Below are 24632 nucleotides of genomic sequence, written 5' to 3'. Positions count from 1 at the left end.
ATGATTCTATATCCTTATCATTTATATATAACAGCTGATTCCTCATACTGGTGGGTAGTCTGGACTTGAGTATTCTAAGTATATCCGACAAAGGAATCGGTACATCCCAATACAAAGATTTATTAATGTATTTCTCAAAATATCTCTTTAGAGATCCTCTAGAAAATGAGAAAGGCTCAGGATATAATACTTCCTGCCTAAGTCTTTCTTGTATTCCAGCAGACCAATATTATGCTAGAAAAGCCTGCTCAAATGTTTGATCGGGTGCCCACAATGCTCCTGTTCCTTGTATATATCCAGATACAAACTAATCTTTTGCCATTCTGTCCAAGATCGTGGAAATAGACTTCTGAAACCTCGAATAAAGACTACAGGATGAACATTCTTTTTGTCAGGGTTAAAGATTTGAAATTGTCTCTGTTTAATCATCTTTTCCTCAACGGTACTACGATTCCAAAAATCATCCTGTTCGTACTGTTCTCTGTGGCTATCCGTTATATAGAATCTAACTTCTGACGTTCCAGTTCTGTCTACATCGGATCTTGACGTGGACGGAATTTCACGCGCAGATTGAGAATGTTGTTTCCTACTTCTCGCTGTTTCTAAATCCTCCTGCGAGAGATTTAGTGATCTTTCGATATTTTCTTTCCAACGTGAGAATTCTTCGCCTAGTTGTTCTCGAACTTCCTTTAAAACTTTGTTGAAAAAATTCTCCTCGGAACTCTCTGAAATTGACTGTAAAGCTACTTTCACAGTGTCTTCTACGGTTTCCGAAGGAAAATTTTGCCGCTGTAATGTCATTTCTGAAAACTTTCTCACAAGTACATTCATTCCATGTTCCACTGTCTCCTGTTTTTCCTTCGCTTCGTCAAATTGCTTCTTTAGATTATCTTGGGATTCTATAATTTATGGTATCATAGCTACGGAACACTGTATGTTCTCTTGAGCTTGTATTACTTGAGGAAACAGTTCTACTTGTTTTTGTATCGTGTCAATTTTGACGGATACATATTCGGTTAGTTCCGCTTTTAATTTACTATTGTTTTCTTGGCATTGTTGGCGGACCTGCTCAATTTGAGCAATAAGATTCTGTTCGGTCCTTTCTGCCTGTTCTTTTATTTCCTGTGTCTGGGTATTTAATCTCTGATCTAATTCGGTAAAGGTTGCTCTCAACTGATTTTGTAATTCTGTTTGATTTTCAGCTAATTGATTTTGGAGTTAATTTTGTATAACGGATAAGTCTCGTTTTACCTCCGCTTGGCCCTGCGGCTAATAGAGACAACTGTTGCATAATAACAACTAATGTGTCAACAACAGTCTGATCAGCTGTTGTATCAATGTGTTCTGAACCAGCGGGATTATTTACATTGCTACCGCTAGCCACAACAGTCTCAGAATTGCTATCCGTGGCCTCTGCTCCTGCGCAAACAGCTGAAGGCTGTTGCACTTCTCGTTGCTGATTCAATGACATTTTAAATGCCGCTCTAGTCAATACCATTAAATAACTGTCAATATCAGGTTCTAATCACTAAATACAGTTTCGAATTTACTGCCGTAGACACACTTAACTTTCAAATTACTTCACAGATGGTATAAAGTTCAATGTCGAGATACGAAAATCACACAATATACAGTTCTACAATCTAACTACTATCTGGAAAAAGTTCTTTCTAAATTGATTTCAAACTATTTTAACTACAGGATAAAAAATTTGATTTCTCTGGCCTTGTTCTGTAGTCTCGGTGTTGTCCAATAGTTGAAATCGCTTCTTGGTATCAGCAATCTTTTACTATGGGCACCAAATCTCTCTTCAGATTAGTTACCTCTCGTTCACGTTGGTTTTCATGAAACAAAAAATACATATATTATATAACAATCCAAGAGAGTCCTGTCACACTGGCGCCACTGTAATTTTTTCCTTCTTTTCTACGTGATTATGTAGTTCTCAATTCGTTCGAGCAATCAATCATTCATGATAGGAAATACAGTCATAGCTCAGTCACTCAAAATGATTCTGAAATTTTACTTGTTAGAATGAAATCAGGTGATGATTCTTCTTCTCTGGAGGCTCGTGCTTTACGGCAGTCTGCTAATCTGTACAAATAAAATGCTTCGTAATTTTTGGGAGCGTTGTATAATCAGTCGGGAAACCGCATATCAAGCGGATATTTGGCTTTGATGAAGTTTAACCTTCCGAAGAAGTAATGGAGCTCTTGGATTATTAAATGCAGGTTCGTACCCAGTCTTTCGGAAGTTCCCTTCTGATTAATAACTACGCAATATATCGATAAATATAATTAATTCTCAAATGTCAAATACACACCTTTTATTTGAAGGAGCAATCTATATATATTTCCTTTTTAATCGTACAGTTCGTATCAGTTATCTTCTGTGATAAATCTCAATAATCAGATTACAGTTCTTCCAAACCAAGCTCAGGCTAATTGGCACGAAGACAATCTTGGAATCCCCTTTCTTTTTTTTCTAACAACCACCAGAGAGAGTACTACAAAGAATAATTATGCACTCATGGCATAGCTATTGTATGAACTACTTTTCGCATGGATTCTGCGAGTATGAAGATAGAAAATTACTAAACGTCATTCAAGGGTAGAATTGTATCTGAATAATTCATCGAATATAAAGAGATATTACAAGGGTATGTAGTTGATAAAACATTTCCAAACAGATTACAAACTATAGATTTTGAAACAGTGTGGACTCACTTGAACCTGATCATTTCTTGTCTGCAGTGAAGACGAAATTCTGATAACTGTGAAAGACAACCTGAGAGTGCATTGTGGTTTCAATTTATTTTGTTGTTACAAATTGCAGACAGATGATAAAGTTCAGGAATTTGGACAATAAACACAAAACTATACCATTATGACAGCGAAGCATTTTAGTAACAAATTCGAGTGTGGGAAGCGAGATATTTTAGCGAAAAGATTTAATTTTCAAGCACAAGGATCAGGATGGACATTAAATAGAATTATTGGTTTATGGCTAGCAATTAACAGATATGTTCCACTGTGGGGATCATCTTACATTGACTTACTTGAAGCTATAAAAAACAAAAAAGCTTGCATCAACGTAAAAAATTATGATAAAAAATGTTTTCTGTGGGCTATAAAAACCACATTGTACCCAGTAGATAAAAATGCTGAAAGAGTATCGAAATACAAAAATGTTGGTCTTGATCTTGATCAGAAACTTGAAATTATTGAGTAAGAGAGAGAAACGTTTGAATCTCCTTTATTTCAAAAAAATATGAAAATTCACACTATTGTTACATAAAAAAATTTCTCGGCTTGTCTTGAGTCAAATCACCAAACATACTTAAGCAAAATTTGTCACTTGTGCTTGCTTCACTTCAACAGCAAGCAGAGGTTGGATAACCACACATCCTATTGTTTGACTAAGAAGCCATTAAAAGTAGAAATGCCACATAAAGGTTCTTACATACATTTTAAAAATTATCAACAAACACAGAAATTAAGTTTGTAATTTATGCGGATTTTGAAAGTATACTGTTGAAGATGGACAACTGTCAAACCAAATCCAGAAAAATCATATAGAATGAAATATCAAAAATATGATCTAAGTGGATTCTGTTACTATATCAAGTTCATAAATGGACATTATAGAGATCCTGGAATTTATCGTGGACCAAATCCCCTTAAGAAATTCATTGAATGTATAAAACAAGAAGTTGAACAAATTGGAAGAATTTATTGTTAAATTGTAGAAATGAAGAACAATCAAAACATGCAAGATCAAAAAATTGTACACTGTGTGGATGTCATTACACGCAGAAAAATACCAAGGTTTGTCATCATGATTATCTTACTGGTAAATACATTGCCACATTGTGCGATAATTGTATTTTGAAACTATAGCATCCTGAATTTGTACCTATTTATTTACATAATTTATATAGGTAAGATTCTCACCTCTTTGTGAAAGAACTTGCCACAATAAGAAGGAGATTGTTTTGGTTGGCAGGAGAGCCAACACCGTGTTACTAGTGGAGGCCGAAAGGCACGTGTTTTAGCTCACACAGGCTAGCGTGAGGTCTGGAACAGGACAAGGAAATTAGAATTTAGAAAAAGGACATAGCTGGAGGAATACTTAACTTTAATCCGTTAATGGTGAACGTCGGTCTTGACGGTACATGATTCAATATCAATAGTAACTGATAATGGCGCCTTGCTAGGTCGTAGCAAATGACCTAGCTGAAGGCTATGCTAAACTATCGTCTCGGCAAATGAGAGCGTATTTTGTCAGTGAACCATCGCTAGCAAAGTCGGTTGTACAACTGGGCGAGTGCTAGGAAGTCTCTCTAGACCTGCCGTGTGGCGGCGCTCGCTCTGCAATCACTGATAGTGGCGACACACGGGTCCGACGTATACTAACGGATTGGCTACCACCTAGCAAGTGTTGTGTCTGGCGGTGACACCACAGAGATAATCCTAATCCCACTCAGTGAAGATAAATACATCAGTTTTGGTAAGGGAAAAGAAATTTTGAAAATGAGATTTATTGACACATTTAAATTTATGGCTTTGTCACTTGATAAACTTGAAAATTTGAAAAAGAATCAAATGACAAACATTAGTAAATTTTTTCAGCAGAGTTGTTCAAGCCAGTGATCAGAAAAGGTGTAAATCCATATGATTACATGGATCTTGGAAGAAATTTGAATAGACGCACTTACCGCCAAAAGAAGGATTTTACAATAAACTGAATGACTGTGACATAATTTATGAAGCTTACAAACATGCAAAATTAGTTTGGGAAACATTCAATACAAAAAATCTTGGTAAAAATCATGATCTGTATCTGCAAACTGATGTTTTGTTATTGGCTGATGTGTTAGAAAACTTAAGAAACACTTGTATTAAAGGTCATGATTTGGATACATCTTAGTATTTTACAGCACCAGGTTTATCTTGGGATGCAATGTTGAAAATGACTAAACAACTGCTTAATTTACTAAATGATTATGACATGATTTTAATTTTTGAAAAGAGTGTACAAGGAGGAATATCACAATGTTCAAGAGATATGTAAAGGCAAATAATAAATATTTGAAAGATTTTGATGATAAAAAGATATAAAATTATTTGGCATATTTAGATGCAAACATACTGTGTGGTTATGCTATGAGTCAATATTAACCTCATTCTGGATTTGAATGGGATGAGCCAGCTAATTTTGATTCTTCAAAAATAAGTGAGATATCAAACACTTGTCGAGAGGGATACATATTCGAAGTAGCTCTAGAATTACACGATTTACATAAAGATTCCCATTAGCTCCTGAAGGGAAAATTGTGGCAGGGATGAAGGAAAGCACATTGATGACTACTCTGATTGACAGGCATAATTATGTAGTTCATTATAGAAACCTTGAACAGTATCTGTCTCATGGAATGAAACTCCCAAAAATACATAAAGTTTTAAAATTTAAACAATCTGATTGGCTAAAGAAATATGTAGATATGAACACACAGATGAGGACCAAGGCTTCAAATGAGTTTGAGAAAGATTTCTACAAATTGATGAACAATTCTGTGTTTGATAAAACGATGGAAAATATAAGAAACAGAGTGGATATAAAATTAATTTCAGATGGAGAAGTGTGTGATATACTTGTAACTAAGCCAAACTTTAAAGGAATAACTATATTTAATGAAAATCTTGCTGCTATCCATATTAATAAAACAAAAATCACATTTAATAAGCCTACCAATGTTGGAATGAGTATACTTGATCTGTCTAAGGAATTGACGTATGACTTTCACTACAGAGTTATGAAACCAAAATATGGAGAAAATATTAGACTGTGTTATCAAGGTATGGACAGTTACATTTACAATATTAAAACTGATGATTTCTACAAAGACATGAAATCAATGATTGATAAATTTGAAGTGGCTATCCAGCAGATAATATTTATGGTATTCCACAAGTAAACAAGGAAGTTGTTGGAAAAATGAAAGATGAATGTAATGGAAAAATAATGGAAAAATTTTGTGTTTTGAGAGCAAAAATGTATGCTTATGAAGTAGGTGATAAAACAGAGAAAAAATCTAAAGGAGTTAAGAAATGTGTTGTTGAAAACAGATTAAGTTTAGAAGCCAACAAAGATTCTTTGTTTAACAGTAGAGAACAGTACAAAACAATTAATATTTTTCGAAGTGAGAAAAATGAAATCTCTACAGTAGAAATAAACAAGAAAACTTTGAGTTCACGTGACAACAAGAGATATGTCTTGAAAAACGGAGTAGACGCATTACTATATGGGCATTACAAATTATAAAAATCGAATAAAATTTTTTCTATATAAATGGTGACTCTAATCAAGAAGCTCAACAATGTAAAAGTCTCTAAAGAGATTACAAAAATAAGTGAGCTAGAGATAAATGTTTTATATAATGTTCCTGGCTCTGAATATTTAAATACTAGATATGAAGAAAAATTTTGTATGGAGCTTAATAATGATTTTAAAGTTATTTTACCAGATAGATATTCCAAATTAATTGATGGCTGGGATTTTGAAATAATTGGAAAAGGACAAATGAAACTGAAATATAAAGGAATGAAGGAACTTAAAAATAAAAATAGTTAATTTCATCATATAGAGTTTTTTAATATATTTACCTTCGTTAACGAATTCATTTTATTTATTTTCTTACGTTCACCTTTTATAAAATGGCGTAAAAAATGGGTGAATCTGATGTGCACCTTTTTCCTTACGTTCACCTTTTATATGAAATAAAGACCTCAGAAATCGGTTGGTGAACGAAAACATGAGGTAAATAGCGAAAACCAGTGAAGTTAGTAGGAAACTGACGTATTGAGCTTGAGCTCAGAAATCGGTGGGAATGATTTAAATAGACTGAATCTAAAAAAATCGGTTGAATTAGTCAGAAATTGCGCTATTGAGCTAGTGAGTGAGCTAGTGAGCTAGAACATACAATTCCATTCTACTGGCATGTTGTTGGGCCTTTCTGTACCGCGCTGCGTGGTGTCGTGTTTGCAAAGATGGACCTCGCCATTGGACGTCAGGAGTGAAGTTGCGCACCATGTAGACTATTGCCCACAGTTTGAGTCGTAACACGACGTCCTGTGGCTGCACGAAAAGCATTATTCAACATGGTGGCGTTGATTTCAGGGTTCCTCCGAGCCATAATCGTAGGTAGCGGTAATCTACTGCAGTAGTAGCCACTGGGCGGCAGGAGCGAGGCATGTGAACGACTGTTCCTGTCTCTCTGTATGTCCTCCATGTCCGAACAACATCGCCTTGTTCCACTCCGAAATGCCTCCACACTTCCCTTGTTGAGAGCCCTTCCTGGCACAAAGTAACAACGTGGATGTTATAGGATCGCGGTATTGACTGTCTAGGTATAATTGAACTGCAGACAACACGGGCTGTGTATCTCCTTCCTGGTGGAATGAATAACTGGAACTGGTCGGCTGTCGGTCCTCCTCCGTCTAACAGACGCTGCTTATGCATGGTTGTTTACATCTTTGGGCGGGTTTATTGACATCTGTGAATAGTCCAAGGGACTGTGTTTGTGATACAACATCCTCAGTCAATGCCTATCGTCAGGAGTTCTGGGAACCGGAGTGGTGCAAAACTTCTTTTGGTGTGTGTTTTATGTTTTCATCATTTCCCTGGGTGTAATCGCATTCACATTCATACCCTGGGTGTAATCACATTCACCTTCATACGAACACCTAAATTCGGCATATCTCACCCACTCATCAGGGTGTACAAATTAGGTCCAATTATATGACACACGTACTGTCACTAATGCTGTGTATGACACACCAGACGTGTTTTCCGGTGGACGATTCGGTTGGCTTGTCACCTTCTCATCAAACGTTAGCGGTTCCCACTCGAAAGCCACTTCCTTTCAGCTGCTAATAGAGTAGTTGTGCAGAATCAACTTTCATTATAGGTCCCTTCCTTTCACCTCGCTGTTGCAAACAGTCGTTACACCACAACACGGACACTAATTTCAATACAGCGAATAGTGAAAAAAATAACAATAATAATAAAAAAGATACGCCAGCGTAGTATTCCAACACTGTAACCACTTAACCATGACACCACCGTTTCGCTTTCATGATCAATGTTGCACTTCTTCAAATTGGTCCGCTCACTTTCTATTTTGCTTTTTTTTTTCACAGTTCAGTACACCTTCTTCCTGTTTTCATGCTGGAGCTGTGTTCAGTTGCTGACGGGCTGTCCACTGGACCTTCTTACCACAAAATCTGAGAGGCTTGCGATGGGAAGTTTCCCTTGTCAGGAACCAAGTTGCCTGTAGCATAGGTTACAGAAACTACTGCCAACTCTCCTCATACAACCACCTTATGCTGTGTATGTGTTCTAAGTTACATTGACATCCCACCACGTATTCTGGGTGCCTTGCCTTTTTTGCTAGGAGGTATATATGTTGCAAAGTTTTATCCGAAAATGTCGCAGTAACATCCTGTTAGATCCTTTACAAAATACTGCCCTGTTGTAACTACTGGCAACATGCTTTTAATATACAGGAATGTGAAGTTGTGTATTTCAACGAAACATAAAAATGCAGTTATCTTTCACTTTGCAAATAGCAAGTCAACGGTACACTCAGGTGTTCAATAGGCCTGCATATTTGGCAGTAACAATGTGTAGAAATATGAAGTGTGATGATCAAATAAGCTCGAATATATAGGTAAAGCAAATTTCAGATTTCAATTTGTTGGTGCAAAACGTGGACTCTTCCATTAATTTACGAGAGAGAACGCTTACAAAGCTCTTGTTTGATCAAAACGGGAATTCTGTTCAAAGTGATGGACCTATATTAGGTTGTGAGAACATAGAACTCAGATTGTGCAGTAAGGAAGGTGTCGTGGAAGGTAACATGCTGGTTTAGTTGGTGATAGCGAGTAAAGGAAATTCTGAAAATGACTTACCTATCAAAGACTTGAGGAAATATGCTGAAAATTTGCAAAAAATAACTTCAAGAATCCGAGAGGTGGCTTACAAAGTGCAAACTAAGAACATTCTTCCATCTGTTGATACCTTGAAGGTAAATCGGCTCCCACAGAGGCAGACAAGCACTTTATTTCTTACGCTTAATCCGGCAAGAACGCTAAGAAATCCCAACATTCTATAAAATGCATAGTGATTCCTAGAGTATAGGTTCCAACCAGATGCACGTATAGGCGAGGTGAGGTTACTGTCCAGTTCCTCTGACTGCATAAGATCAAACAATGATCACCACCAATTGTTACAGCTATTGCCCATTTAAACTGAAGTTTATGATGCTAAACCTATGGTTACAAATTTTTGTCAATGTCTGTGGACCACAAAATGACGGATCGTGCCCACCTCTGAGTACAGCCTGTGTGTATTACGAATCATGTGCCATTACAGTTACTTCTCCTTGTTGCGTTCTCGGACAGGGATATTTCCAGTGAATTATTGAGTCCTTTGCTCAAAGATGACCCAGTGATATGTCAAACTTTCTTTCGGACAATGTGTATCTCTTACTTTGTTCATAAAAAAAAAGAAGAAAGAAAACCTGAACAACTTACAAACTGACTAGATTAAATACATTGCCAAAACAAAGAATAAGCAGTTAGTTTACTCCAATAGGTAAAATTATTTTCGTGTGTCAAACTATTTCGCACTGAGTGCGAAATCAACATATTATGAATGACAATATGTTGCACTAAGCCCATAATGCTGTTTACATATACAGTTAAATCAATAAAGGGTACTGTACTATTGGAATTTTTGCACTTGAAGGAAAGCTTGAAAACTACAGTAGTATGACGACATAAAATACTGACCACTTTTCTGTTATCGTTATTTTGTCGATTATTTAAAGGAAAACGTGGCGTTTAATGAAAAATAAAAATAGAGTTTCTGAGAAAGTAGGCAAACAACATTTATTACACATATGATATGGCAACATAATTCCCTATATACGGGAGACATATTGTGGTAGAAACTCACAATTTCAATGACACAAAATAATTTTTTAAAAACATGCATGTAAATGAAAAACAATGAAATCTGATATAAATGTTGTTTAGGGTCCAATGCTTTCAAATTTCATGACACGATACAATAATTTATACATTCACACAGATACTATTTAAATAAACATTAAACCTGAACAGCACACAGCAGCGAGGGCCCATTGTCACTTCAAAGAAAAGTAGAGTACGATTATGAGTACGATACTAATACAAATCGTCCCTCACAAAAAAGAGGAGCACTCCATGAAACTGTCACCATCTTGGTAGTTTCCACTTACATACAATCTCATTACATTCAGTGTTATTGGAAAACAAATGATGGATTCAATGAGCTCTCATCTGCTACTGTGCTTGTAGGTCATAAGCAAGTCCAAAACTCAGCATAGTAATCATTTAAGAGTTCCTAGGAGGCAAATACTGTCTGTCTGGGTAGGCTGGTTGTGTTCCAGTATCAGCCAGTCCCGGTCTGCCTGTACCTGGCCTCGGGTAGCCGCCTGTTGGTCGACCAATTTGCCCTACTCCACCAGTACCACTAGGTAGGCCTGTGCTGGGACCTGAGGGGCGTGTTGGTCCTATCTGACTACCAGGAAATCCTGACGAAGGTACTCCACCAGAAGAAGGTCCAGTTATTCCATCACCAAGAATGCCACCAACTCCACCTGGTCCACCAGGACGTGGATATCCAGCGACAGGACCACCACTTCCACCAGTCACTCCAGGGGTTACAGATGGAAATGTTCCACCAGGCTTTACTATTCCAGTTCCTATACTACCAGGTGTTCCAGGACGAAAGGGCCCAGTGGGTCCAGCTGGACGAGTTACACCACTGCCGGGACTAAATGGACGGCCTTGAGTAGCTCCAGTACCTGTTCCACCTGGGAATCCTCCAGGACCAGAAGGTTTGAGTAGTTCTGCACCAGGGCTTCCAAATATTGTATAGTCATAAATAAATTCATTCAGATTATACAACCCTGGAGCTCTGCTACAGTCAAACTGATTCCACCAAACACAAACGAAATATTCCTGATGGAACACTGTACCATTAGGGCACAGGAAATCGTATGTGCGATTGTTAGCACAAATATGGAATGCCTGACACTGTGTCTCCACATCAGCATAGTATCCAGGGAATTTCTGCTGACTGCAACTAAATGAAGTAGCAGGTACTTCAGAATATATGGGATAATCTACTCCTGGTTCTCCAGGAATAGCAGAATAATCTCCTTCATCGTATGGCCCAGGACCAGGGGAACCTGTTGGGAAAGGACCATCAGGACCAGGTGATCCTTCTGGGTATGGACCATTGGGGCCAGCAGGCCCACTAGGATATGGTCCACTCGGCCCTGGAGGTCCAGTTGGGCCAGTTCCACCGATTCCACCAACACCACCAACACCACCAGTTGGTCCTCCAGGACCTGTAGGCCCAGTAGGACCAGTAGGTCCAGTAGGACCAGTAGGTCCAGTAGGGCCAGTAGGACCAAAAGGACCACCAGGACCAACTCCACCCGGCCTGCCTCCAATGCCACCAGAAGGATAGCCTGTGGGACCAGAAGGACCACCTGGCCCTCCAGGACCAGTAGCATCACCTAACACACCACCAGGACGGCCAGGTCGACCAACACCACCTGAAGGACCTCCAGGATAACCAGGGCCATATGGACCACTTGGCTTAAATCCACCACCTGGTTGTCCAGGTACCCCAGGGCCCCCTTGTCCTCCAGGTCTACCAGCACCAGGACCAAATGGGCCACTGGGACCAGAAGGTCCTCCTGGACCACTTGGACCCCCAGGTCCACCTGGAGAACCTGGAGCCCCTGGACCACCAGGCCGACTTGGGCCTCCTGGCCGACCAGCACCAGGGCCAAATGGACCACTAGGACCAAATCCTCCAGGTGCACCTGAAGGGTACCCTGTTCCTGGCCTACCTGGGCCTCCAGGGCCTCCTGGACCCCCTGGTCCACCAGGGCGACCAGGCTGACCAGCACCTGGACCGAAAGGGCCACTTGGCCCAAATCCTCCAGGCCCACCTGATGGATATCCAGGACCACCAGGCCTTCCAGGAGCTCCAGGACCACCTGGACCTCCAGGACCACCTGGTGTACCAGGACGGCCAGGTCTACCTGGTATACCGGGACCTCCTGGGCCAAATGGACCAGTAGGGCCAAATCCACCAGGACCTCCAGATGGATATCCAGGACCAAATGGCCCTCCTGGACCACCAGGACCTCCTGGGCCTCCTGGACCTCCTGCACCACCTGGAGTACCAGGAGCACTTGGCCTTACTGGGGTTCCTGGACGACCTGGAGTACCTGGGCGTCCACCACCAGGTCCAAACGGACCACTAGGACCAAATCCTCCAGGTCCACCTGTTGGGTATCCAGGACTGGTTGGACCTCCTGGACCACCAGGGCCTCCAGGTCCTCCTGGACCACCTGATGCACCAGATGTACCTGGCCTGCCTGGGAATCCTGGCTGACCAGGTGTTCCTGGCCGACCAGCAGAAGGTCCAAATGGACCACTGGGACCAAATCCTCCTGGCCCACCTGATGGGTATCCTGGGCCACCTGGACCTCCTGGTCCACCAGGTCTTCCCAAACCACCTGGTCTTCCAGCACCAGGACCAAAAGGTCCACTAGGACCAAATCCTCCAGGTCCACCTGAAGGATATCCAGGACCAGTTGGTCCACCTAGACCACCAGGACCTCCAGGTCCTCCTGGACCACCTGGTGCCCCAGCTGTACCTGGCCTGCCTGGGATTCCTGGCTGACCTTGTGTTCCTGGCCGACCACCACCAGGTCCAAATGGACCACTAGGACCAAATCCACCAGGTCCTCCTGATGGATAACCTGGCCCTCCAGGACCTCCTGGACCTCCTGGCCCTCCTGGAGCCCCTGGCCTACCAGGGCTGAAGGGACCACTAGGACCAAATCCTGGAGGTCCACCTGAAGGATATCCAGGACCAGTTGGTCCTCCTAGACCACCAGTACCTCCAGTTCCTCCTGGAAAACCTGGTGCCCCAGGTGTACCTGGCCTGCCTGGGGTTCCTGGCTGACCAGGTGTTCCTGGCCGACCAGCAGAAGGTCCGAATGGACCACTGGGACCAAAGCCTCCTGGCCCACCTGATGGGTATCCTGGGCCACCTGTCCCTCCTGGACCACCAGGTCTTCCCAAACCACCTGGTCTTCCAGTACCAGGACCAAAAGGTCCACTAGGACCAAATCCTCCAGGTCCACCTGAAGGATATCCAGGACCAGTTGGTCCACCTAGACCACCAGGACCTCCAGGTCCTCCTGGACCACCTGGTGCCCCAGGTGTTCCTGGCCTGCCTGGGATTCCTGGCTGACCTTGTGTTCCTGGCCGACCACCACCAGGTCCAAATGGACCACTAGGACCAAACCCACCAGGTCCTCCTGATGGATAACCTGGCCCTCCTGGACCTCCTGGCCCTCCTGGAGCCCCTGGCTTACCAGGGCCAAAGGGACCACTAGGACCAAATCCTCCAGGACCACCTGATGGGTATCCACCTGCCACTCCTGGACCACCTTGACCTCCTGGTCTGCCAGCACCAGGACCAAGTGGGCCACTAGGACCAAATCCTCCAGGACCACCTGATGGGTATCCGGGAACAGCTGGTCCCCCTGCACCACCTGGACCTCCTGGACCACCAGGACCACCTGGTGTACCTGGTCTTCCTGCTATTCCTGGTCTACCAGGGCCTCCTGGGCGACCAGCACCTGGTCCAAATGGACCACTAGGACCAAACCCACCAGGTCCTCCTGATGGATAACCTTGCCCTCCCGGACCTCCAACAGCCCCTGGTCTACCAGTACCAAGTGTACCACTAGGACCAAATCCCCCAGGCCCACCAGATGGATATCCAGAACCAACAGCTCCTCCTGGACGTCCAGGTCCTCCTGGCCGACCTGCACCAGGTCCTAATGGACCACTAGGGCTAAATCCTCCAGGCCCAACAGAGGGATATCCAGGACCAGCAGGTCCTCCTGGACCTCCAGGTCCTCCAGGACCACCAGGACCACCAGGTGTTCCTGGAGCACCTGGTCTTCCTGTTATTCCAGCTCCACCTTGACCTCCTGGACGACCAGCACTGGGCCCAAATGGACCACTAGGACCAAAGCCTCCAGGCCCACCTGATGGATACCCAGGACCAGCAGGTCCCCCTGGGCCTCCAACTCCTCCTGGCCTACCAGCACCAGGTCCAAAAGGACCACTAGGACCAAATCCTCCAGGTCCTCCTGATGGATACCCTTGGCCAGCAGGGGCTCCAGGAACCCCAGGTCCTCCTGGACCACCAGGACCACCTGGAGTGCCTGGAGCACCTGGCCTTCCTGTTATTCCAGTGCCACCTAGCTGTCCTAGACCTCCAGCACCTCCAGGCCTTCCACCAGCACCAGGACTAAAGGGACCACCAGGCCCAAATCCTCCAGGACCTCCAGAAGGATATCCTGCAGCACCTGGTCCTCCTGGTCTTCCTGAAACTCCAGGTCTTCCAATGCCTGTACCAAATGAATCACTAGGACGGAATACTCCAGGCCCACCTGCAGGATAACCTCCACCTCCTATTGTACCCGGACCACCTGGTCTTCCTGTACCAGGTCTTCCAGAAGGGTAACCAACACTGCCTTGAGCTCCAGGAGTGCCTGGACCATTAGGCTGCCCCAATATTCCAGGTCGTCCAGCACCAGGTCCAAATGGACCACTTGGTCCGAAACTGCCAGGCCCTCCTGATGGATATCCAGTGCCTCCAACATCTCCTTGAATAATTGGACGACCTGGTCCTCCTGTTGTCCCAGGTCTTCCAGGAAGGGTGCCACCTGGTCTGCCGGCACTTGGTCCCCCAGATGGATATCCAGATGGTCCGCCTGCTCCAGGTCTTCCTGGTTGACTGCCAGATGGAAATCCTGCAGGTGTTCCTCCAGGACCACTAGAAGGGTAGCCACTGGGTCCAGTGGCACCAGGTCCTGTTCCTCCAGGAAAACCGGGTTTTGCAGCTGACCCAGCTCCCACTCCAGGTGCAAATCCTCCTGGGCCTGCTGTTCCTGGTCTTAGACCTGGTGTTCCAGTGATGAAAGGCTTCGTTGGTTTTTCATACTTGTAGCCTTCCTCAGCCTGTAATCACCAAAGCATAAAATAAATAATTTTGCTCTGTTCTTCATCAGTTCATTCAGTTACATCTAAATTGACCAAAGGATTGTGACACATACCTGAGTGATTTCACATATGCTGAAGAGGACTGAAATAGAGGAGAAGGAATATTGTTAAAAGTATAGACAAACATTAACACCATTGTTAAATAATAAAACAGTTACATAATAGTTAAACTAAAACATTAAGAAAACTTAATAATAAGAAAAGAAAGATCCCTAATGATTGGGAAGTTGAAACAATAAGAAATCAGTTCTTGGATGACTAGGGTCTGAAATATTGCATTATCTTCTTTTGGGAAACCTGTAGTTTGAGATTATTACTACTTTCACTATGTTATAATGTGTTGTGAATATTGAACTACCTGTCCATCGTTGGCAATATGTATTGGATGCAGCTGACATTAGTAGATACTTTCCACGGTAAACTACTAAGGTGATAATATCCTAATTATCACCCTGAAACTTAACACTAACTAATTCATCTTCCGATCCCTATGAGCGTGGAATTCTATAGTAAATATAAGTACTTGTAAACATAATAGCAATGCTACATTTCGTTCAACTGTATTTGGTATTGGACTGAAAAGCAGGGATAGAGTATCACACAGGGAGTGGAATAAGGTACAATTCCTTTTAATCTTCCAATACAGACTTCAGTTTCAAATGAATTTGATTGTCTATGACGCTAAAGATTCTTGGAGAGTCTCAGCTGCCTTACCGCGAAAGATAGTTTAAATGGAAAACAATATTTAAAAACAAAAATAATTAAATCTTGCTAATATAGATTTTAAGTTAGTAAGTTAGTTATGAATTGGAAGCTCCATTCTTCTAGTCGACAGACGTCAATTATTACAATCATCGTGGGTACATCACGTTTTGTGGAACATAATGTCATACTATGCGCATTTCATACTGATCATGGTATGTCGCTATATCTTTTGAGAAGAATAACAATGATGAGACACCTATTGCTTATAAGCAAAAACACCCTCGGAGAACAATTTTATGTTTTACGAATGGTGTTAGAAAAATGACGCAAGAAGGACAAAGGTAACTATTACAGATAGTATCTTGCCACGGGATTCGAGTGGAAAAATGAAAAATTAGTAAACTTTGTATTTTTTCAAGCCAACGAAGAATGGAGGTGACAGAATTGCAATCTGGTGTTCGCCGTGACGAATTACAATCTACGACATGTGCTTGAATAATGGAATCAGTAACAAAAATTATACTAAGTGCATATGTTAGCGGGTCTTACGTATGTCACTTAAAAGTAGAAATAACGAAGAGTAAAGAACGGTTATGCTGAATAGATGTCGTGATGAAGTATACTCCACATAGCATTACAGTGACTCGAGTTACGGTATTTGCAAGATATGACGTACAATATAACTCTTGAGTCACTACATATTCAATCAAGCTATAACATTTGCAGGTATCTTTCTAAACGATTATACACGAATAAGGGAAAAGGAGAAAGGTGACGCCCTCTTTGAGACACTCGACTGTGTATGAAATGAATGCGGTTCAAATCCGTATTCGGTAGTCGTGGCTTAGGGTGTCCGCGCTGTTTTCAGAATGAATTTTCATTCTGCAGCGGAGCATGCCCAGATACGTTGCTTCCTAGCAACTTAAAAGTGTATGCCCGACTGTGTGTCGAATCTGGGACCGTCGTCTTTCTCGGGCAAGTGCCCTACTAACTGTGCAACTCGAGTACGACACACGTCCCGTCCTGACAGCTATATTTCTACCAGTACCTCATCTCCTATCTTCCAAACTTCACAGATGTACTCCCGCGAATCTTGCGGGACTAGGGCTCCTAGGAGAAAGGAAGCACACAGTTTTAATTTGATAAGAAGTTTCATGTCTACACTGTGTCTAAATAATTAATAAATAATTGGCCTACGACCAATTTCTTTTCTTGTCCCATTTAATAGGGCTAGTACTCTGTCCTTAATGACCTTGCAGTCAATGAGGAATTCCTTACAAAGCAGTTTTTTGGTAGCTTCACAGCCTTTGTAAAAACCGAATTAGTGGCTGGTTTCTAACCGCTTTGCCGTCGCCGAAAGTCCCTTGTATGTTATACATTGCGCGATCTAAACTTAATACTTCCATTTCTGTTTGTTCAGCGTAACAAGAAATTATATTTTGGAATGTTCCTGTGCTCAGAAATTTCTGTAAGCAATCCTTTATACTTTCTGAAAATCCGTCTAAACTGGTAAGTTGTGAAGACTGTTCCATCGATACCACAACTTTCGTTATACGAGGCGTGATTGGAAAGTTTTAAGCATGGATACGCTACCGCTCACTGGTTTGGCAAGCAGGTACACGGAGGGTGGGGAGTGAGTCATTTCCTTGTCCTTGAACTTCCTCTTACAGGAAGCTGCGTTTCCTTTATTCAGTTCGTTATGGCAGCTGGTTGAGTGTGGGTCTATTAGGGCTTGTTGGCGGATTCTGTCTGCGTGAAAATGGACGTAAAAACGGAGCAACGAGCTTGTGTGAAATTTTGTTTTAAAACCGGGAAATCAGCTTCTGAGACTTACGAACTTTTAAAAACAGCTTTTGGAGATAATTGTGTGAGCCAGTCAAGTGTTTTTGTCTGGTTCAACAGATTTAAAAATGACCGTGAATCATTTGAAGATGAACCACGGTCCGGCCGTCCTTCCACATCCAAAACAGATGAAAATGTTGTGAAAGTTCGTGAATTAGTGCGCTCTGATCGTAGACTTACAATTAGGGAGATGGCTGATGAATTAATTTAAGTTTCTATGCAGTTCAGTCAATTTCAACTGAAGATCTGAACATGCGTCTGTGTCCGCTAAATTCATTCCAGAAGTGTTGTCAAGTGACCAGAGACAATACCGACTTGAAGAGTGCCAAGAACTGATTAATCGGACTAAAAATGACTCAGATTTGTTAAAAAGGGTAATTATAGGTGACGAATCGTGAGAATATGGATATGATCCTGAAACCAAAGTGCAGTCTTCCCAGTGGAAGACTCCAGGTTCAACACGACCGAAAAAAGCAAGGCAAGTCGGTCGAAGGGGAAGACAATGTTGGTGATTTTTTTCGTATCCACCGGTATTGTGCATCATGAATTTACCCCAGTATGAGAGACAATAACGCAGGAATACTACAAATGTGTCCTTGAGCGTTTGCGCAAAAAGGTGCAGAAGACAGGAGTTGGGTGCTACACCACGACAATGCTCCGTCTCATCGTGCCTTCTCCATCGCTGAATTTTTGACAAAATTCAAAATTCCTGTGCTTCCACAACCGCCATATTCCCCTGATTTGGCCCCTGCGGACTTCTACCTGTTTCCCAAACTGAAATTTTCATTGAAAGGGAAGCGATTTTACTCGATTGAAGACATCCTGGCAAATACAGGGAGCGTCCTTAACACCCTTCAGGAAAAAAATTTCCAGGAATTTTTCCAAAAGTGGAAACACCGTTGCAGTGAGTGTGTTCAGTCAGAAGGGGACTATTTTGAAGGAGATGCATCAGAGTAGCATGTAGGTACCACCATTGTACAATTACGAGCCCATTCTTAAAACTTTCCAATCAGTCCTCGAATGTTTCAGTAGTGTTCAGCCTCTCTGTGACAATGGTATATTTACAACCAGGTGCAACACTTCACTGAAAGTCTTTATATTTTCATACATTCCAATTTCCAAATTTATCACCTATCTTTCGCAGAATACAGTACTATCACGGAAATGGCAAGAAATTCTATAAAACATTACGAGCTTCGTTTAACACAGGATCGAATCCTAGGTCCATCTTTGCTCGCAACTACTTCGCTTTTGCTTACGTCTACGAGACACTCAACAGGATTATCTGCTTGAGAAATCAATCCAGAGATGGCATCGCCTGTAATTTGTGAATCTGTGCTAGATTTTGCCCTCAGATTAATGAAGTGAACCAGGTGAGTAGAAAGGAAAATGAAAAAAAAGGTTTGATAGGTCAGATACCGAATGCAGGTCCTCCAGAATATCCCTTCCTGCATGTGAACTCGTTCGACACTGATAAAATACGCATCTGAATGAAATCTTCCTGAGCGCAGGTGATTATAAGAAATCTTTGATAATTCACCTTCCTTGTGGCAGTTGTTAGAGCGACGCTGTCCACAGAATATCTAACCTACATAATCACTTGTAAGGCGGCTTGTCTGGCGTGAAATTACGTCATCGTTAGCACCCGGCGATACAGCTGGGAGCGAGACGCTGAGGTGCTAGCAGAAGGCGATTTGAAACACGCGTTTTCGAAACCTCAAGCGCCTAGTTTCCGCGTCTTTCGTCGCGCTTCACACGCTCTGAGAGCAACAAGCTTATCGCGATTTGCATGCGCTTCCCTTACCCTCCGCGTCCCCCTCACCTTTCTCAGCAGGTCTTTCCGCCTCGAGATGCTGTCCCTATTACGCACCGCTGCAAACACCTGATTAGCGTGGGAATTGGCAGGCGCTGTAGCTTGTAATTCGCCCCTCCGATGGAGCTAACACAACGACCCTCCTGATTACGCTTAGTCTTTGGTAGACAGATTCACTGATACAAGCACCGCAAAATGAAAGTAGTATCCTGTTAGCTGGTACGAATTATCATGATATTTTCCCAACAACAACATTTGAAATGACACGATTGGACGTCCTATCTCCAAGATATGCTGCACGTTTCGCCGGAGTAGCTCTGTTCTCTTCCGGTGTGAGTGGTTCTAGCTGCTGCTTGTCTCTCATAGATCATGCCAAGTTTATCGATCAAGACAGACAACGATTCTCAAAAAGTTTCTGCCATTTTATCTCTGACTTTCAGTGTTTACTCATAGACTACGAATGGCTGTTTCTCTTTTAATTTCTATTTGTATCTCAAACTCTTGTCGTGAGATTTACGCTGATGACCGGCAAATTAACGCTGTTGACCTCCACCGCCACCTCTGTACCTCGTAATTACGTCTCATGTGATGCAACTACCAAGGCACTCACGCACGACCTTCACAGAAACGTGCGTGTTCACCTGAAACAAACCTGCAATCTGCTGTTTTGGGACGATTATACCGTCCGTCAATTGCGGAAGAGAAAGTATGTGCAAATTTTACTCCTCTTCTAACATTTAGCCCCGGTAACTTTAATATGTGTTATGTTGTCCATGTTTACCTGAATAATGAGATTATTAGAGCTAGTGTTTCCGCAAAGTTTGGTGAGAGAGTCGGGTACTAGTGCAGAATCATCGTGAGAAAGTAAAGCAATGAGAGTGCGACAAGGAATTAAAGCAGGGCCCTTCTTTCCGGCATCTTGGAGTTGCGCCATCCCTTGAGAGAAGATCTTGTCTAGGCAGCTAAAGGCGCTGCCGAAGTTTCTCGCAATAAATGCAAGAGAGAACAGCTACTTAGTAAGCAAACGGGCACTAACAGAGCGCGGTATGTAATGATTTATGGCGTATCTGCTCTCCAGGTAATCGCTTGCTTTTCTGGAGTGCACAGTTAACTGATTTCTAGTGAAACCTAAAATCTTCGTGATTCCTGAATAAATGTAACGATTTTCCCTCTTTCGTAAGTTTCATTTTTAGTTTTCCAGCCATGTTGGAAAGAGTCTTCATTTGTCATATATGTACATGGACTTCTCGGAAGTTGCTCAAAAATCACCGTACTATTACATGAAAATTGTAGGTTTATTAAGGGAAGGGATGACTTACACAAAACTATCGAAATACTGTCGGCTTCTAAAGGGGAAGGAAGGCTTACATCTAAAATAAATTGCTCGACTTCTAACTGTTATACCCACTCGTGAAACTTAAGTCTTTAATAGCTGCAGTTTAATGAACATTCAGATGCTCTGCATTTCCATAGCAATATTTACTTGTGGTACTACTACTACTACTACTATTACTATTCTACTCTATGACATATTGCTTATGTATAGGTATTTATCTATTATGGGGTCTGTAATCATTGGTATGTGAATTACATGCTCCTCATCCAGCTGAAATCAAACTTAATTTTTTTTAAAGACCGTCTAATGCACAGTTTGACAAAGCTGCCAGGAATTAAAAATAGCATAAATGTACTCCAAGGGAATACATTAGAGGAGTACTTGTATCATCTCGTTGACATATAAATGGAGCGTCAGTAGCTACGGTTGATTTCTAAAAATGGGCTGATTTTGACGCGCTTACCTAGAAAAAGCACCAACCGCATCATGGCGCTGGCGCGTCTTGTCCAGTGGATCAACACCTGCGAAATAAAAAAACCAGATATATGGGACGTGTTTACGTAAGTAAGTTGTACAGAGCGAGACAGGCAGTTTCGTTAGAGATGTAATTTTTAAAATACATCACACTGTTCATTCAGCTCTGGAACAAACTGTAGCACGTGCACGTGACGCTGTGGACCAGGTCAGTCCATTTCAGTATTATGTGCTTCAGTGAGAGTGTATAGGACAGTCTTGAGCAGCAGTCGTGTAAAAAAAAAAATAAAATAAAATAAAGGGAGAGAGAGAGAGAGAGAGAGAGAGAAAGATCAAGCAGTAAAGTACCGGACTGCACAGTGCTAGATGCTAACTCCCATAACTTCCAGTTTCCAAAACTGGCTCTAACTCTAAAGCACCTGGACTCTGGACTCCATAGAATACGTGACTGTGAATTATCTCAACAGCCATCTATACGCGAATAGACGCGTGTGAGTGAGATGAAATATCGGAGAGCTAACGACTGCCACGACCACGGCTGTAACAGGCAAAATGACATTGGATGAAGTTTAGATAACTCTCGCTTTGCTGTTCCCATCATTTTGGAAACTAGTACTATTATCGTAAAATTTTATTGATTTGGGAAGAGAATGAAAATTTCGGAGCAAGAGATATAGGGACTAAACTAACCAGATATTTCTGTCCAATGGCTATTCTATGTACCATTTGATTCATAGTTAAAAAAACTTCAAACTTTTTGTATGCGTCTGCAGTGTGTATTCAACGTTATTCTCTAACGCCAGCAATAGACGACATCTCTATAGAACGCACTGCACGTGGAATAGACGGTAGATTGCTAGAGTTAGTGGCGTGTAAAGTGGTCAGTAAGCACACCGTCTAAGAAGTCTCAGCGTGCCTACTGGCCTTTTTTGTACGGCAGGTAAACTAGCAAGTTCCCACCTAGTCTACCATTAACGTACTCACGCTACAGCTGACACTGCGTAGGTTAGTATTACACGAAGAATGAACAGTTGATCGAACGAAATAAACCGTACCAATCTCCAAAGCATAGGCCCGCGTACAGACCAGAGCTGTGAGGTCTACTCGGTGGTTCGTCACATGTTAGAATTTAAGTCACGTCCGTAAGTAGGGATGAAGTCCTGCTACGTTTTGTGAAAGTGATATTAGCTTTGGATAATAGTTAACCGTTTCACTCAAAACATGGAATTCACTCTGCCCAAGAAGAAAAACAATGTCATTGGGAGATATTCCTCTATAAACACAAGTTTAAAATTCAGTTAGGCTTAATGCTCGATGGTGGTCTTGAAGGAGAAAACATCTTTAGAGAAATCAATGTTAAAGAGCATGTTTCTTGCACAAATGAAGGGTGCTCAGTTTAACAGTTTCTTAGTCACTGTCAAGACCTGACAAAATTTAGCGTTGTAACCATTTAACTAGTAATATTGTGTAGTTTAACTAATTATTGTGCTTGACATTGCCCACTGTGAAAATTGGAATTTTAAAGTTAATAAAAAGTTTTATGCACAACACACTACGCAAGTGGATTGTATCTTTGATTATAACGTTCGGTTACCTAAGAACTAGTGTCCCTTTCAGATGCTAGTCAGTCGTTTTCTGAAGATGGCTCAATAAGCCGAAAACTAGTTTGAAATAAAAACCAGTAGAAGAAAAACATTGTACCTGGTGTTCCACCTTAAATGTGGAATTATTTACCAATAAGTAACGGAAGGATCCATAAATGAGAAATCAAATTGTTTTTGAAATAGAAAAGTAAAAATAAATGTCGACTTCGGGTGTAATCTAATGCGAAAAGGTTCCCTACACTGCAAAATTAAGAACGACAAAATTTCTTTTACGAAGAAATCGAGTCCGAGTGGACTATATTCCCTAAGAGATATTTTTAAAATGTACGTTTTGAGTTGTTTCACACTTTTTTTGGGCCGATAAACACTCGGATTTTGAAACTGTAGTGTAAACAATTGCGAGCACCGAAGCCGTAGCAGGTATAGCACGGCTGACTTACCTGCCGATTGTGTTTGTTGTTACTTGTGTGGGAGCCGGCACTAGACTGACGCCTTCCACCTCCGGCGCGAGTATTTATAGCGGGGGCACCGCCGCATCCCTTCCTACGGCGACGCGGCGGGTGCATCTTCAAGGATGGCGCGCCGAGGATACGGTGAAAGGAGAGGAGCATCCCGACGTGCAATATGACGGTCGCCACGATCGCGTATCTATCATCGCCGGCCGGTAGGCCAACAATACCCGGCAACGATCCGAGATGCAAGGTCCGTTCCAATTGGTCCGTTTCGACACAAACACAACGACGCGCCCGAGGAGGGGGAAGAGGCGGCAGAGCCGCGCGCCGCCGGCACCGGCTGGCGCAGTCCAAGCCCACCTCCGGCGCAGACCGCGTGTGCTCCACCAGTGCTCGCGTTGCTCAGATACCGGCACAACTTCGGAAGCTCTAAAATAGTATTTGTTGCGAAACGGAAAGGCCGTCGAATGCTAGAGTCCGCCAGAATTTATTCGAGTCTTGTAGCGCACGGGATTTTGTGGCGGTTAGTGATCGTACACAACAAACAGTGTGAGTCGTCTAAGCTACAAACTTCAAATATTTCTGGAAGCGTCGAAGATATGACAGCAAAGTTTTCTGCAAGTGACAGTGCGCTAAGAGGAGAGCGTGGCACTCTATAGCCAGTGCTAGCAGCTATTTTTATCGATCGAGATAATGAAGGAAGTATTGCTTTTCAATGGAACTATACACTTTTTACCGACAATCGAAAGTCCTCGAAAAGAGGAACGCTGTGATATGACGCCTGTCGAGGCTGCAATGTATCTTTTCCCAAAATGATACGGGGAACGTGTTGAACATGAAAGGGACATTTTAGTTTTACCTGACTTGTCACGTAAACATCAGCAAACGGGGCAGCGCCAAAGTTATGTTGGCAGTCTTGGCCTTTGTTTTTAGCACATTACTCGTCTATTTGCACTGTTGCTGTACTACATTGTGTAAAGGCTCATATATTCCGTAACAATGAACGTAAAGTATGTCATTAGACAGGCGATCAGTTGCTACATTGTCTCGTTAGGTAAAAATATTACGAGCACTGTCCGCACTATTTTGCGTAGTGTTACTTGTAGAAATCCTTTTCTGATATCTGCACTGGTATCAGAAATACTTGATGTTGACAGCTACGTAGCGGAACAACGCATGCTCTGCGTCGGC

The 24632-nt window shown here is 42.3% G+C and overlaps 1 protein-coding gene across 2 annotated transcripts; it reads right to left on the bottom strand.

The window, feature by feature from the left end:
• Positions 1 to 9977: 9977 nt before the first annotated feature.
• On the bottom strand, positions 9978 to 23560 carry LOC126248034 (collagen alpha-1(I) chain-like). 2 transcript variants are annotated; one of them, XM_049948647.1, is made up of 5 exons: positions 23430 to 23560; positions 21375 to 21432; positions 15269 to 15297; positions 13469 to 15173; positions 9978 to 12892 (listed from the first exon to the last, which is right to left on the bottom strand). In XM_049948647.1, exons 1-5 carry the CDS (start codon positions 23553 to 23555, stop codon positions 10440 to 10442), a joined length of 4371 nt encoding a protein of 1456 aa, XP_049804604.1. In that variant the 5' UTR covers positions 23556 to 23560; the 3' UTR covers positions 9978 to 10439. The 2 variants fall into 2 exon arrangements, with proteins under 2 accessions (XP_049804604.1, XP_049804603.1); XM_049948646.1 differs by having other exon boundaries at positions 9978 to 15173.
• Positions 23561 to 24632: the final 1072 nt, after the last annotated feature.

This window comes from Schistocerca nitens, chromosome 3 (genome assembly GCF_023898315.1).
Source record: "Schistocerca nitens isolate TAMUIC-IGC-003100 chromosome 3, iqSchNite1.1, whole genome shotgun sequence".
NCBI lineage: Eukaryota > Metazoa > Arthropoda > Insecta > Orthoptera > Acrididae > Schistocerca > Schistocerca nitens.
The sequence above is the reverse complement of the archived record's forward strand: the minus strand, read 5'-3'. Positions and strand labels throughout refer to the sequence as shown.